Here is a 17,165-nt window from a genome sequence, read left to right on the forward strand (position 1 = left end):
ATGATACACCTGTATATTGCATTGTGTACCCACCACCCCAAGTCAAACCTTCTTCCATCACCATATATTTGGACCCCTTTACCCCTTACTACCCCTAAGCCCCTTCCCTCTGGTAACCCCTATACTGTTGTCTGTTTTATGTCCTATATGAGTGAAATCATATAGTCCTTGGCTTTTCCTGACTTATTTCACTTAGCATTAATATTCTCAAGGCCCATCCATGCTGTTGCAAATAGAAGTGTTTCATCTTTTCTTATGGCTGCATAGTATTCCATTGTATATATGTGCACTCCTTCTTTATCCAGTCATCTATGGAAGGACACTTCAGTTGTTTCCATGTCATGGCCACCGTGAATAATGCCGCAATGAATGTAGGTAGGGGTGCATATATCTTTGTGTTTTCATACTTTTGGGGTAGATACCCAAGAAAGAGGTTGCTGGGTCACAAGGGAACTCTATTCTTAACTTTTTGAGGAATCTCCATACTGTTTTCCATAGTGTCTGTACCAATTTACATTCCCATCAGCAGTAAACGAGGGTTCCTTTTTCTCCACAACCTCTCCAACACTTAGTACCTGTCTTGTTGATAACTGACATTCTAACAGGTGTGAGGTGGTATCTCATTGTCGTTTTGATTTGCACTTCCCTAGTGGCTAATGAAGTTGAGCACCTTTTCATATATCTGTTGGACATTTGTATGTCTTCCTGGGAGAAATGTCTGTTCAGGTCCTCTGCCTATTTTTAATTTGTTTGGTGTTGTAGGAGTTCTGCTGTTGTTTGCAAATATCTTCTCCAATTCAGTTGGTTGCCTTGTTGTTGGCGGTTTGTCTTGCTGTGCAAAAGCTTTTTAGTTTGATATAGTCCCATTCATTTATTTATGTCTTTACTACCCTTGCCTTTGGGGTCAAATTCATAAAATCTTCAATAAGGCCAAGGTCCATAAGTTTAGTATCTATGTTTCCCTCTGTGTAATTTGTTTCAGAAGTTTTATTTAGGTCTTCAACCCATTTTAACTTTTGTACATGGGGACAAACTTTAGCCTAGTTTCATTCTTTTACATGTAGTTTTTTAACTTTCCAAACGCCATTTAGTGACGAGGCTTTCTTTTCTCGTGTGCTTTTGGCTCCTTTGTAAAAAAATTCTTTGCCCATATACATGTGGTTTTATTTCTGGTCTCTCAATTCTGTCCCTTTGGTCTGGGTGTCTGTCTTTCTGCCAATACTATGCCATTTTATCATTCCTCTGTAGTACAATTTGAAGTCAGGTGGTGTGGTGCCTCTGGCTTCATTCTCTTTTCCTGAGGATTGCTTTGGCTATTTGGAGACTTCTGTGGTCCCATGCAAATCTGATAATTTATTTTTTAAAAATGTAATTGGGATTTTGATGGAGATTGAGTTAAATCTGTATATTACTTTGGGTAATATGGACATTCTAACTATGTTGCTTCTTTCAATCCTTGAACACAGAATGTATTTCCATTTCACTGTGTACTTCTCAATCTCTTTTTAGTAGTGCTTTGTAGTTTTCAGTATATAGGTCCTTCACATCCTAAGTTTATACCTAGGCATTTTCTTTTTCTGCAATTGCACAAGAGGGTTTTTTTTTTCATGTTTCTGAACTTTCACTGTTACTATATAGAAAAGTGTTGAATATTTCTACATTGATTTTGTATCCTACAACTTTACTGTTTATTGTGTCTAACACTTTTCCAATGCCTATTAGAGGACTAACCATAGAATAACCAGATTCCTGCCACATTTTGGGAAGACAGCCCTTCCAGTAGAGTGGGAAACAGTTGGGGACAAGAGAGAAGGGTTCAGATGCAGGTCTCTTGCCTTACCTGCTTGTCAAAACTCTGTAGTGAAACACTGAGATAAACATGGAGTTGCTGATAGCTGATTTCCTGATTCCCCAAACTGAGTGTGGGGACACTATGTATGTCTCCCAAACTTTGGATCTGGATTGGCAGAATAGCAATGTCTGAGGGAGGTGCCACCTGCCATCAGCCTTTTAAGATACAATATAATCAAGAGTGGTAAAGAACAGGGTTCTCAAACTTCTTTGGTCTCCAGAAAGCAAACCAAGTAGCTACTGAGCCTGTTTCTGCAGGGTGTGGTTTTCAAAGTTTTCGGTCTCAAGATTTTTTAAAGTGTATTTTATTATGCTGTTAGGGTTGTCCCATTTCATTGTTCCCTATATCCCCCTCTGCCCTGACCCCCTTAATCTATGTGTCATATATAGTTCTCTAGCTCCTCCATTGCCCAAACTATTCTTAACCTCCCCCCATCTATTTTTTGTATCTACCAAGCATGCTAATTCCCTGTACCTTCCCCCCATTCCTGTTGTAACCCTCCATGTGATATCCATTTCCATGATTCTCCTGTTCTAGTTGTTTAACTAGTTCTTTACTACTATTTTTTAACGTTCAGTTGTCACTGTTCATAGTTCAGATCTTTTCTTAGATAAGCCATTTTAACACTTCATATAATAATGGTTTGGTGATGAAGAACTCCTTTAACTTGATCTTATCTGGGAAGCACCTTATCTGCCCTTCCAATATAAATGATAGCTTTGCTGGACAGAGTAATCTTGGATGTAGGTCCTTGCCTTTCATGACTTAGAATATATCTTTCCAGCCCCCTTCTGCCTGTAAGGTTTCTTTCAAGAAATCAGCTGATAGCCTTATGGAACTCCTTTGCAGGTAAAGGTCTCCTTTTGTCTTGTTGCTTTTAAGATTCTCTCCTTATCTTTGATCTTCAGTAATGTAATCATGATGTGTCTTGGTGTGTGCTTCCTTGGGTTCAACTTCTTTGGGACTCTGATCTTCCTGGACTTCCTGGAAGTGTATTCCCTTTGCCAGATTGAGGAAGTTTTCCTTCATTGTGTTCAATTTCCCATTCTTCCCCTTCTGGCACCCCTATGATTCAGAAGTTGATCGTTTCAAGTTGTGTCGGAGGTTCCTAAGCCTTTCCTCATTTTTTTTTTGAATTATTTCATGTTTCAGATGAACGGTTATTTCTTCCTTTGGTCCCAAATTGTTTGCATCTAGTTTCCTTCCCTTCACTGTTGCTTCCCTGTATATTTTATTCCACTTTGCATAGCCTTCACTGCTTCCTGTACTTTGTGACTGTACTCAACCATTTCTGTAAACATTTTGATTACCAGTGTTTTGAACTCTGCATCTATTAGGTTGGCTATTTCCTCATCACTTAGTTCTTTTTCGGGAGTTTTGATTTGTTCTTTCATTTGGGCCATATCTATTTGTCTCAGTGCCCGTCATGTTTTAAGGGGCAGAACCTTAGGTATTCACCAGGGTGGGGTAACCCACTTTCTTGCATTGTGGCTCTATATATGGGGGACGGGGTTTGAGAGGGAACAGTGCCGCTTGCTTCCCTCTCAGCCAGGCTTTAGTAACTTCCGCTACTACCCACAAGTGAATTGGGCCCTTCTGGTGCTGAAGCCCTGGACGGGTGAGTTTGTGTACATTCTAAGACAATGTGGTCTCTCCAACACTCTCCTGAGAGACTGGGAGTTTCTTGCACCACCTCAACCCCCACAGGTTTTGAGTGCCAGGGGTTTTGAGGCTTTACTTTCCCGTGCTGGAACCTTGGGCTGCAAGGTCTGTATTGCTCACCATTTGCTCTTCACAGCTTATCTGCACATGAATGTGGACCATCCAGTCCACTAGCAGCTGCCTTGCTATACCCCCTCTCCACTCTGGCTGCCCATCTGCACCCCTCTTACCAGTCTGGATGAATGTTTCTTCTTTAACTTCTTGATTGTTGGACTTCCATATGGTTCAATTTCTCTCTCTATAAAGACTGATCACTGATTCTGTAATTCGTATAGGAAATCAAAAGATCTAAAATAGCCTACCCAACTTTGAAGATAAAGAACAAAACTGAAGGACTCACCACTTCCCAGGCTTGAAAATTATAAAGCCAGAGTAATTAAGTGATGTGGTATTGGTGCAGAGATATACAAACACATACATTTCTATCAGCCATGCACAAGAGTTCCAATTTCTCTATATCCTTGCCAACACTTTTGATAATACCAATCATAATGGGTATGAAGTTGTATTTCATTGTCATTTTGATTTGCATTTCCCTAGTAATTAGGGATGTTGAGCATATTTTCATGTGCTTATTGGCCATCTGTGTCTTCTTACAAAAAATGTCTCAATTTCTTTACTCATATTTAATTGTATTTTTTGTTGTGAAATTGTAGAATTTTAAACATTCTGAATTTCTCATCAGATGTATCATTTGCATTTTCTCCCATTCTGTAGGTGTAGATTATCTCTTCACTGCTGATAATGTCCTTTTCATGGACACATTTTTAAAATGAAGTTCAATTTATTTTTTCTTCTGTTGCCTACACTTTTGGCATCATATCCAAGAAATCACTGCCAAGTTGAACTATAAAACTTTCCACTTTCTTCTGAGTTTTTATATACAGTGTAAGGGTCCAATTTCATTCTCTAGCATGTAGATATCATCTTTTCCCAGTAACATTTATTGAAGACTGCCCTTTCCTCATTGACTAGTCTTGACACCCTTGTCAAAAATCACTTGACCATCTATGTGAGGGTTTATTTCTGGGCTCTCTATTCTATTCCATTGGTCTGTGTACCAGCGTTTATGCCACTACCATGCTGCTTTGACTTCTGTAGCTTTGCACTATGGACTTCCTTTTTATTTTTAAAACACATAATTCTTTCTGGCTCACATTGAGTTCTTTTAATCTTTGAATGTTGCCTGGAGAGACTGGCACTCTCTGTGGCATCCTAACTTAGCCACAACCCAGGGACAATTGTGCCATCAGATGCAAGGGAAGGTGCAACAAGCAGGTAACTCATTCAACATGTCTACTTTCTTTGTAAAAGAAAAGGCACAATCTTTAGAGTAAAACTGTACGCCTTTATTCAACATGAGTCATTAAGATAAAATACAGTTGTCCATGTGCAGAAACATTATACATTCAATTCTGAAGGTAGTTTTATACAACCACTGAAAGGAATAGTCTAAAAGTGACAGGAATAAAGACAATAGTGAGGAGCTAAAGGCAGAGTTTCTTCTGTCAAAGTGCTAAGGCCTACGTGCACAAAGATTTTAAAGTGAACAAGACCAACATAAGGTCATTTCTTCCATTGTGATTTCTCTTGGTGCTGGTGACAGTCTTAAGGTGAGATGCAGTGAGTCACAGAATCAAGATGGGTTTTTTAAATATAGGTCATAGCACTTATGGCTAGGGAAAAAAGGTTTTAATTTCTAAAGTTTCATTTGTCATATACTCTAGATCTTTCATGACTCTATTTCATGAAATCTCTAAAAACAAAGTTGCCCTTTAATCAGTAGTTCAATATTAGAGAACAAATATTTAGGTTCATTCTAGACCAGAATCTAGCAAACAAAAGGGAACAAAAGGGAAACCATATCTGAGACTCAGGAAGAGTTCCATTAATTTAAAGCTGGTGCAGTAATTACATAAGGGTCAGCAGGGGCCAGTACTAAACTCTTAAAAAAAACTGTTACTGCCCAAAAATCTAAAATGGAAGAACTGCAGACTCAGGATCAAAGTCCAACTCCATTAGTCCCAAGTTCTAGGTATCTGAAAACATTTGACACTGGTCTTTGAATATAACTGACCCAAGAAACATAAAATTTGATGTACTACACTTTCCATAGGAAGAACATAGCTGGATGTAAAATAATAGTTCTGAAGTGATATTTTTACATGTAATGTATTGTTTTCTTTCTGGGCTAATCTGAATTTTAAATATTTTAAAAGGCCCATGATTAAAGTTAATAAAATTAAGTGCTGACTAGTTGGGTTAACAGTATTTATCAGCCAATGTCTGTGTCACTCGACAGACACACAACCTGAAATCAAGATCGGCAGAGGAAGCTGCAACAACAATTCAATAGAAAACCATATTTAGCCCACAAAATGCCTCCAATCAAATTCCATGTTCCACTCAGCAATTCGATGTTACCTTACAGGAACCCGAAACATTAAAAAAAGATTCAGTTTACTTAAATCTGGCTTAAACCAATGTTGAGTTTACCTTTCTTCTTCTCTAGGTCTTCTCAAGGTTTGCAGTCAAGGTGCAAATCAGGTGTTTTTAAATGCTCTACCGCTTCATTTGAGTTTGAAGAATCAAAAAAACAAGTTTAAAGTACTCTTCAGGGAGAAGCCACTATCTACTCTCATCCCATCTCCACAGCTGACCATCTTCGGGGCTCTTCCAGGTTCAATCTGTACTTCCTGTTAAATCTTTCTAGGAGATTTCCTACATGGAGGTGGGATTCCTTTAGTTCATATAGTCTCTAGGAAAGAAACCCAATTTTCTATTTGCGGTCACCTAGTACTAGGAAAGCGTAAGATACCCACCCTCCTATTTCTTGGACAGAGATGAGACTACATTACTCTTAAAGTAAGAATTAGGACTTATGCCACAATAGGGGTACGGTTCTGTGGAAGCCTCTTTTTATAACTTAAAAGATGAGTGGAGGGGGAGAGCCAAACCTACAATATTAGGGAAAAAAAAGGATACTAATTACATCTATTATGGAGAAAGAACAGGGAAGTAACATCTCTTTAGAGATAAACTAGACTACCAGACTGAGCTCAAGGTATGCTTTTTTTATCCCCTTTAGCTTCTTTTGGGTTATTTACCCACTTGTTATTCTTAAGTGTTCACTGAACATAAAATAAAGCATCTTTACTGACACACTGACAGGAATTACTCCAAAGGTATTGCTTTTGGACTGATTCTTTCATCAATTTAGACCTCTAAAGATTTAAGTTTCTATCAACAACTAAATTTCCCAATGACAGTTCCTTAAAAAAGGTAAATTTTATTAACATGGCTCCTCACTTCCACATTGTTGTCTCATCTAGGGGCAATGTCTTTCTTTTCTCCATGGTTTGCCACTGGTTCAGTGTCTCAAATACTATTTCATAACTCATTTAGACTTAAATTTCCAACATGTCTTGGGAAGTATATAGCATGTATTACTCTTTGAGCCCTGAACGGGACCTATGCTGTATGGTTACTACAATAGCAAGACCGTTCACAATTTACATAACTGTTTTTGTATACCTGTGCATATAACCAGAACTTCAGCAGTGCTTAGCACAAGTAGGTGTTCAATAAATACATGAATTAGTAAGTAGCATGCTTTGTACACAAAAACAGCTAGAAACATTATGCAAAATCTGACTTCTGAAGACTGCTTGCAGTCATGAAAAAGCAATGGACAGTTTCTAAGACTGTCAAAAGCAATGGACTGCCATTGTCAAAAGCAATGGACAGTTTCTAAGACTGCGATGTCAGTCGAGTTGGGAATTCATGGTGAAGCTGTGTTCTGGTACATTGCTCTCTCACTCAACTGCAGACCAACTCTACCTTTAGGCTCCTGCGTCATTACCTGAATTAGTTTTACTTCCCATGAGGTAGAAGGCCCATTTAAATAATGATAAATATGTACTAGAAATGGGGTGAGGGAGGTGTCTGTGTAAATTGTCATTGTGGTTCACACGCAAGTATTCACCTTCATTCCTGTCTATTACATACGAGAATTATGAGGATGCAGATGTTCCCTGAGACTTAAGACATTTTCTTTAGAAATAGTGTATTGTCAGTAAAGATTTAGAGTTCTGTTCTTCTGGACAGCTAGACAGACTATCTTCAATGTTTTTGGGCAACCCCAATGTTTAAAATTTCAATTTCTTGAAAACAGTAAGGCTGCCATTTTTAAAAAAGCGTTCTATGTATCCTTATTAATTTCCAAAATATGCCTTTATCAGTGAAAATAACCACAGCTAAGCAATTTTGAGGTGAACCAGTAAACAACAGTTTCATGGGTCATTAAGATAACATTCTTTCATGTCATCAAATAAATCTGTATTATTCATTTTTAGAGTGGGCTACATATCTTTATTTCCAAAAACTATCTAGGCATCACTTTTGCTTCCTCAACCATGTCCTAAAACCAAGTACTTGCAACCACAAGATTACCTCTCTTAGGTATCAAGATTCCAGATTATGGGACTATGGGCAATTAATGTCTTCTGACATCTGGCTCAGTCCTCATCCTTACAAATGCCCTTCCTGACACTAGGGAGACCAAAATCCAAGTTCGCCTCGCTCTTCTACCTCTCTAGATCAATCGGGGACATAAAACTGGCTATGAAATTAATTTCTTGGAGAAAAATTGGTGAACAGAAAGTATTCTATTATCTTCATGAGATTATTTCTTTATACACCACTTGGCCTAGAAAGTGCTGGCAGTGAATGTTTGTTAATGAATTATTAACCAGTGTGGAGAAAGAAAAATCTATTTTCCCCTGAGATACACTTTCTTACCATTCTTTATTTTAAAAGCAAGCAATGAGCATATTAAAAAAAAGAAAAAAGAAGAAGAATGCACCTGTCTTTTTTCTTTTTCTTTTTGGTCTTACATTCCCACTGACATTTAGTGGTTAGAAGACAGGATAGTTTAAGGGTGAACACAGATAGACAGATTAAGAGACTTTAGTATTTTCACTACAGTTCTGAAAAAAAAAATACATTACCCTGATTTATCACCAAATTACTCATTTTACTCCCTTCTACGCAACCTGTGGCAATCTTCCAATGGTAATATAAGGCAACAACTGAGGGTCCTTACCCACATTGCCCTCAGATGTATGTGAGATCTCAAGATTCACCAAAAACTCCAAAGTTTTTATTTTCGCTTTAATTATCTTTTACTTAATAAAATGAAAAATAAGAATATATGAATACATACAATCTATATACATATATTTATTGCAAATACTTAAAATTCTTATGCAAAATGATTTTTCTATATTTGTGAAAAAATATGACTTTTTAAATGGTGTTGACACCAACTTCTCTGTACATACCCTCAATTCCAACATTAACAATTCCTTTAAAAAGGCAACAAGACACAAAAGTTTAGCATTTACCAAACCAGTCTGTACAAACCTTATAGCCAGAAGGGAAAAAAATAGTTTGTGGTAAAGAAGTCAATTTTCCTTTAAAATAAAAATAAATTCCCAAACTATCCCCTTTATTGCGTTTTTCGAAAAAAATCTGAGTATCTTTAGAGTAACTTCCTCTGAAATCATTTGTGCCTTAACAGTGAGGTCCTACATTAAACAGACCATACATGAGAAATCCAAAGTCTTCCACTGTCACTTTTTACATAGATATTAAAATATATATTACTTAAAATATATTACTGGAAAGCTATTTTTAAAATTGATCTTTAATAGTTGTATCAAATGTAAAGCATTAATAAAAAATAAAGTAACCAAGAATCTATGAAGCTCTTCAATTTTAGGAAATGTTTTTACCTATTGTTTTCTTTCAACAGGTATGTACGTATTGAAACATGGTAGGAAAGGTCCCTGCCTATCATCATGTTTCTCAGTCTCTTTGGACTATTCTATCAACAGAGCTGAAAACTACCCTTGGCCAAGTTTTGTACTTAGCACATTGCTGTAACGCAAGGGGGAGACTTTTCCCTTCTTGCCATGAAGTCAAACTCCTAGATGAGAGAGTAAGACAACCCTGGCATTGCTCACTGACAGTGAGTTCTAGAAATAAATAGCAGTGTAATGACCAAAGAAGACCCCCTCGTTACAACAAATCATTTCACCCAGAAGTTTTTCAAAGGACTCTAAGGCAGAAAATGGCAATAATAAGCAATTATGATGATGACTGTCAGGTCATTAATATGTATGAATTTACACCTTCACCTGGAAGGCAATGAGGTCTTCCTTTGGCTATTTAAATCTGAAATAATTTCCTAAGCAACTACACCTGTGTGCCCATAAAAGTATGCTTCCCCTACCCCAAGAAAAAGTACACATTAGTTAGACCTTATTCTTTAAAATGTTACATGGGATACCACAGAGAGCTTCAGTATTTTGAGCACAGGAGTTAAGGAATAAAAGCAGAGCAAACAACTCCAAGTTATTTGGCTTTATTTTGTATTTAATTGGATGAAGAATTTTAGTCAAAACTCTTTGAGACTTAAGATTCAGGAAGCCTTCTCTACTAGACAACTCGTAATAGTCATAAGGGAGACTGAGACCATGCACTGTTAACGCTGCCTCCCAAGGTAACCAGCCGGGGGAGGTACTGAAGCACACCACACACGTCAGGCACAAGACCCAACTAGTGACTGGAAGCAGTGCCAACTTAGTACCACAAAAGTAAGCTCAGCACTTACTAGGTTGAATTTAATGGGAAAGTAATTCTGAAAATCTAAGATAAAAATTGCTTTAAAGGTACCACAGTACCATACTTTAATGATTTTCTTGTTCCTTCTGCCTTATTTTCAAGAGTTAGTTTGTAACTTTTTCTTCCTGCTCAGCTCATGACTTTCCACTTGAAACCACTGTTTTTGAAACAAACTGATAAATGGACTGCATTCAATTTACCACCAACCCAAGAGAACCTACCTGTTCTCTCATTTGGTCAATATTGAGGCAGTGTACCTGGCTGACAATTTTAGGGGCATTCATAAATGCAAGTATTTTATTAGCTAGGTATTATACTACTTTTGAATAAAATCTGGTGAGCAGTGCATCTTACGACCATCTGCAAGAGCCTGGGTCAAGATGAACAGGCACAATATGGTTTGCTGTCCAAATGAACTTGAAAATCCCTGATGCCTTTCCTCCTTCCCTGTATAGTCTATCCATCCTCAGATTCAGGAAAGGTGCAAAGAAGAAAAGCCACTTTAATTAATCCAAATTGCTAACTGTTTAGCACGTGGTCAGTTCTAAAACCCTCAACTACAACTTCCAGCATGAGGGCAATTTCCAGACCAGCCCTCAATCCCACCACTGAACTGGGGAGTGCAGAAGCTGGGCATGGAAAGTTTTAACTAGCACCTCTCTCCGCAATTACCCAGGGCACTGAAAGTTTGGAAACAGAACCATGGTTTCTATTTCTTACTGGTCCTGGCTGAGAAGGAACCTGGTTAAGGAGAAAAACCTTATCCCTGGATCCACTTTCATTTCTCTCAGCTATGTGTGTGCTGGAAGAAAAAGGGAACTTAGAAGGACAGCATATTGTCTTGGCTGAAACAAGAACAGAGCTATTCATTCTTTTTGCTTTGAGCCACCACAAAAAAAGAAAAATTGTGAAGTCAGTTTTTTATGGAGTTTGAAAGTAATGAAAATGTGTGTAACAAGGAAGGAGGGGAGGAGAGGGCAAAGCAAAGATTATTACTGTCCACTTTCTCCTAAGCTGGAATGTGGCTTACTTAAAAAATTTACACTATTCTGAACATTGTAAATATCACATCCTGAATATTAAGTACAATTACGACCGTACTAGGTTACAGTAGAATTTTTACTTTACACACTTGAAATCAATATGCAAAATGATGCACCCTGACAATACCCGATTGTTTAATGATAGCAAAGTTCTGGTAAACTGTAGACTTATTTTAATGTTCTTTAACCATGACCTAAACGTATGTACTCAAAAACTCTTTAGTCACTAGATATAGGCTTAAAACACAAGAACAAACAACAAAGCTTGGAGGTAATTTTCTCCTTTCTAGATGTTCCCTTAGCCATCCACTGAAGCCCCTTTACATTAGAAATTTCTAGTGCATAGACAGTAGATCCCAAACAGGGACGTTATTTCTAAAACAGAAAAGGAGCCTGACTTGTACTATGTGTCTGTGCACATGTCTTCAAAGTAACTCTTCAAAAGGTTACTCCACACTCCTCAGGTGTGTGGGATGTCAGGACAGGTTTAACAGGATGGGCAAATGTGGCATTAATGAGCTTTTCTACCCACAGCAACAGCTGACTACAGAACGTTAGATAACGGGTTGAGAGAGAAAAGGCTACCTTATTTCTAATATTAAAATTCTTTTCCAAAGTTCTTCTTTCTGCACCTTTACTCCGCTGGCCCAACAAAACACAGTTCAAATCACCTTATCGCTAACACTTTCCTGTTAATTTTATACTAGTATTTCGAACCTGCTTATAAACTCCCATGACTAATTTGGATTTTACTGCTGGAACTGTTGCCCTGCCCAGGCTATGGTAACATGAGGGGCCAAAGAGGCATACCCTTCATGGACCGCATTCACCATCTCAGGGCAGGGTATTGGGATTAGGAACAGCAGAGGCACACAAATTGCATGCAGAGTGCTTGGCAACAGCATTGGCTTATGAAAGCCAAGAACCAAGTCAGAGCTTTCAGAGCCTGAAGTACTAGCTGTGAAATTAATACCTCATCAAAAACTTGGAACGTGAGAACGCTGCATCTAAGGTAAAGGGACTGAGCAAACCCTGAATCCATATTCTACAAAGGCTGAATAATCCATGTAAAGCCTACAGGTGCACACAGTCAGCATGAGTGGTGATTTCTCCAGACCATTCGTTCATTCCTTCCTCTTCCTAGCCTCTTAGGAAAGTACAGAAGGGAGACAAGCCTCCCTTCACCATGCATGGCATTAAACCTTTCTCAGAGTCACATGAAGTAGAGAACATAAACTTGAATCCAAAGTAATACATTATTACCTAAACACTTGGGAAAAAATGTTAAAACAAAATGTGACTTATGTACATGATTTTGTAAGTGCAAACTTGTCACAAATACACAGTCTTGCTTGACTTCGACTTACTATACAAGGTGCTTGTCCTCTAAAATGTAAGATCTGCACTCTGTATTCCTGATTAACATTTGTCTTTTGACAACTGAAATCCACTTATTTCTGTGATTCCAAAAGGACACAAAAAACATACCTTGTCAACTCTTCCCTTCCTGCCTTCTTTACAGTGTGTTCTCTTTCTAGTCTCTTTATCGAACAACAAGGCAGGAGACACACAGTTTAGAAGGGCCAATACAATCATCATGGCAGAAAGCTCCACACCCCTTGCACATGATCATGGCTTTCAATCGGCAGTAACATTTTGAAGGCGTGTCCTCTATGCTGTTCTCTTCAGGAAATGCCTGAACAGGAATGGTCTGGCCATGGCTGCTAGGATTCATCGCTTGGCTAGCAGGGATAGTAGTGACAGTTACTGAAAAGGACATGACATCACTTACATTGCTAGATACCTGGCTACAGTCGGGCATCCCCGGTATAGCAGAGTTATGGTCCATGTCAGATGAGGTGGCGACATTGATCATGCCTCTGTAGCTTGGCCCAATCTGTGTAGGGCTCCCATACAGCTTTGGGGTTTGCAGTGGTGGAAGAAGCAGAGGCTGATGGGTAGGGCTGTTTGCAGGTGGAGGAAGAGCAGTGGAATTGAAAAGCTCAGGGCAGCTATGCATCGTTTTACCTCTCACCGCATGAGCCATTTTCTTCTGTGCTACTTGAATAAAATCTCTGGCAAGGGTCTTTTCATCGAATGTTTGGCCTCTGGTGAACAGATAATTCTCCTTGCTTACAATGTTCTGCTCATGCACCGGTATCTCTGCCTTCACATTATTTTTAGCTAAACAATCAACGGGTAGGGTTTCTCTACTGTGGGGGCCTGAACTTGCTTCACACTTGCCAGAACTCTGGGAAGCCAGGTCCTCCTTCTTCACCATGACAGATTCTTGCTCATCATCAGTACTTTCCTCATCAGTATCTTCTTCTCTGCCGCTGCTACTATCTCCTGTTGCATTTTTACAGTCTGGATATCCCATCTTCAAGGCCTCAGTGGGGCTACTTAAACAAAAACGGTCTTCGGGGTTTACAGAATGAGTCCTCCTAAAGCTTTCTGAGCCCCGGCCATAAGTGGAAATGTTAAGTAAGTAGTGACCTGCCATCGCAGGCTTCAAAGTCCTTCTGCCAGCAAAACCCAGCATGAACCGCTGGCTTGTGGAGATGTCTTCTAACTGGAAACCTGAGTGAGTTAAGTTGAACTGGGAGGGCTGCACAAATGAGAGAACATTCTGTCTCTGAATATGAACACTTTGGATAAGAGTCTGAAGGATCTGATCTTGGGTTGCTTTACTGAGTCCTTCTTGGTTTGCATCAATGCTCGAGTCTCTTAGATCCTTACCTGAAAAGAGCTGAAGGGGTCTGGGAAGCTGGGAGAGATGCTTACTTTGTAAGGTTTTACCCAGTTGCTGTAGAGCTGGATGAGAAGGCCTCTCATGAACTTCCTCTCTGGGGCCGTTTTCTGGTATGGTGTTGGTGCCTGTGGGTGCTCCTGTCCCGATATCCTCTTTTACAGTCAGTGGAACAGTTTTCATTTCAACTTTGGTGAGTGGTTTAGGCAGAATTTGCTCCATGGGAACATCTTTGCCCTGGAGCAGCTGAGTGACCAAAGGATTATTAGCAGGGATACTGGAGCTTGGCCGTGAAATGGGTCCATTCATATTTGAAGAAGTTCCTGGAGTTTTAAGGCTAGATGCTGCTGGCAAAGTGCTCGAGGATGGAACTGACCCAGTAGGTGCTACAGTTACACTGACCTGGGGTATAGAAAGTTTTTCTAAAGTGGCTGCTATTAATAAAGATGTTAAAGGGGAGGAAGTCATATCCACTGAAGCCCTGGCAGCTGTCTCTGCTGAGGCTGAAGAGTTTGGTGTGTTCTTACTAGAACCTGCTTTGGGCTCAACTGTGCCATCAGCTGCAAAATGAACAGGTGAGGCACCTGAGATTAGAGCAGGACCTGCTGGAGTAGAAGGTACTTTCTCCTGCCTGCAACGACTGGGCCCTTGGAGGTGGCTAAGAGAGGCCACTGTGGCTGCTGCCCTGGTGGCATTCAGTTTCTCATTATTCAACTTCCCTAAAGCTGGTGGGGGTGCATTAGTGTGAGCTGGTGATGGGACACTTGTGCATGCTCCACTGATGGCAGATGTTGGAGGCACTGAGGGGGTTTGCTGTAGTTGTGCTCCAGAGATACTATGAGATTGTGCCTGGCCTGGGATCTTGGTCTCAGATTGGGGCTGAGTCTCTGAACCACAGGGTAAAAGCTCTCGCGTACCTCCCCTGCTTCCAGTTCCTGCCAGTTCCAGTGTGGGACCCTTTCCAGTTTCTCTGACTCTGTCTGAGTCTGGACTCCCTCCTCTAGCAGTTTTCCTTTCACCACCCTCTCCTGGGCCTTGTCCACCCCCTGGGCCAGGTCCTGGAATGGTCCCTCCAACGGAGGCGGCTGCAGCAGCTGCGGCTGCAGCAGCAGCTGCTGCCCTCTGTGCTTTGACCAGCTGGGCTTTTGCTTTGATGTCTGCAAGAGTTCTGGCTCCTGTTCTGTTAGGACTAGTGATGGAGACTGGAAAACGAGCCCTGGGAGAGACCTGCGATGTAGGAAACAGCATCGGGGAGATTCTGGAGACCGGGATCTGAAAGAAGGGGGGGGGGGACCAACAGGGCTTAGTTTTCATTTACAAGAATAGCAAAACTTCATTAACACTTACATTTTTAGAGTAAGATGACACTACAACACCTGGGATGAAGATGGGAGGTCTCTGCTAAGAGACCAAATCATGCAGACAGCAACACAATTTTTTTTTAGGTTCCTTCCACCTCCTCTTCTAATAACGACTCTTCTCTCCCTTAATACCCAATGTCACCACCTCAAATCCCCATACTTCTCAACTCTCTCTTAATGTCACAACTGCTTATCATTTAAGATATAAACCTTTCTATGGCACCTGCATTTTCAAATGAGTGTGTGGAGGAAAAAAAAGAAAGGAGAAGTATAAAATACAACTGCCTTTTACTACCTCTAGGCTTTACTATCAAGGTCATGGGGGAAAGTCCTGCTCTGTTCTACTCTATGTATGCCCCTTCTGCCCATCCCCAAGTGGGAGTGTGTAAGTATTGGACATACTATTTACCAGTCATTCTCATCCCTGGCTGGCACCAAATTTACTTAACCTGTGGAGTTTTTGAAAAATACATATGCTCTGAACCCTATCCCAAAAGTTGCACATTAGAGCCCCTAGGAGGGCAAGGCTTTTCTAAAAATCATCCTGTGAGGTTCTGATGCACTATCAGGTTTAAAACCACCAATATTGCTATCATAAAATACCGTATCTGGGAAGGGGTGGGAGACTGGATAAAAAAGATAAAGAGATTGAGATGTACAGGTTGGTAGTTATAAAATAGTCGTGGTATATATAAAGTACAGCATAGAAAATATAGTCATGTATGGTGCCAGTTGAATATTGGAAATGTCAGGTAGAATACTTTGTAAAGCATAAGCTTATCTAACCACCATGCTGTACATATGAAACTAATATAAGATAGTGAAATATTTTTTAATTAAAAAGAAATACATCTTAAAAACCAAATCATATACCTTTCAATTTAAATAGAATCATTATACCAATAAACTAATAAAAAAAATAAGATATAGCCCTGGCTGGTATAGCTCAGTGCATTGAGCAGCACAGGCCTGTGAAACAAAGGGTTGCCGGTTCAATTCCCAGTCAGGGCACATGCCTGGGTTGCAGACCAGTTCCCAGCAGGGGACGCATAAGAGGCAACCATACATTGATATTTCTCTCCCACTCTTTCTCCTTCCCTTCCCCTCTCTCGAAAAATAAATAAATATAAAAAAAAGATTGTTCATTATTTGCAGTACCCATTTCTCAAAAGGTGAGCAGTCCTTAAAAACTGATTCTCTGTCATTCAGATGTTAAAGCTGTGAAATTCTATAGCATTTATCATGAAGTCCATATATTTGACATCATGAGATATACCTAATCTCTCTCAAAGCTTAATCTATTCTACATCTAATTGCCCACAGTACTTCAGAAGCTGCTCAGAGTAAGAAAGAAGTAACTGTCACCCCTTGGCAATATCATCTAGACTGGACCACCAATTCAGGAAAATTACACATGAAACTAAAAAATTAAATAAAAAAAAGGTAAAAGCACAGCTATTTAAGGGAACCGTACACAGGGACAACCAACCTTGAATTAAAGTAATCTTAACAGTAACAACAGACCCAACACAATAAATGATATCTATCATAATGACTGAAAATCATTAATAACATGTTGAATAAATAATGACAATCATTATTATCAAAGTGGTTAAAATGAAAAGTTTTAATACTTATTAAAACAATTTTTAATTATTTGTGTAAACAGCCCTATTACCTGTTTATATGGAATAAATGAGATCTTACACTTTCTAATTACAAACCATTCAAAGTTGTCTAGGCACTAATAA

At 39.4% G+C, this 17,165-nt stretch overlaps 1 protein-coding gene across 8 annotated transcripts in view; it reads right to left on the bottom strand.

Moving 5' to 3' along the window:
* Positions 1-4,901: 4,901 nt before the first annotated feature.
* ASXL2 (ASXL transcriptional regulator 2) overlaps positions 4,902-17,165 on the bottom strand; it is a 120,557-nt gene continuing 108,293 nt past the window's right edge. For all 8 annotated transcript variants that reach the window (XM_053667117.1, XM_053667114.1, XM_053667116.1 and 5 more), the window contains one exon: positions 4,902-15,325. In XM_053667117.1, the coding sequence (XP_053523092.1) occupies positions 12,848-15,325 (2,478 nt within the window). In that variant the 3' untranslated portion in view covers positions 4,902-12,847. The remainder of the gene's footprint in view (positions 15,326-17,165) is intronic.

The sequence above is a fragment of the Artibeus jamaicensis genome, unplaced genomic scaffold, assembly GCF_021234435.1.
Source record: "Artibeus jamaicensis isolate MK-2021 breed Jamaican fruit bat unplaced genomic scaffold, CSHL_Jam_final contig_465, whole genome shotgun sequence".
Lineage (NCBI taxonomy): Eukaryota > Metazoa > Chordata > Mammalia > Chiroptera > Phyllostomidae > Artibeus > Artibeus jamaicensis.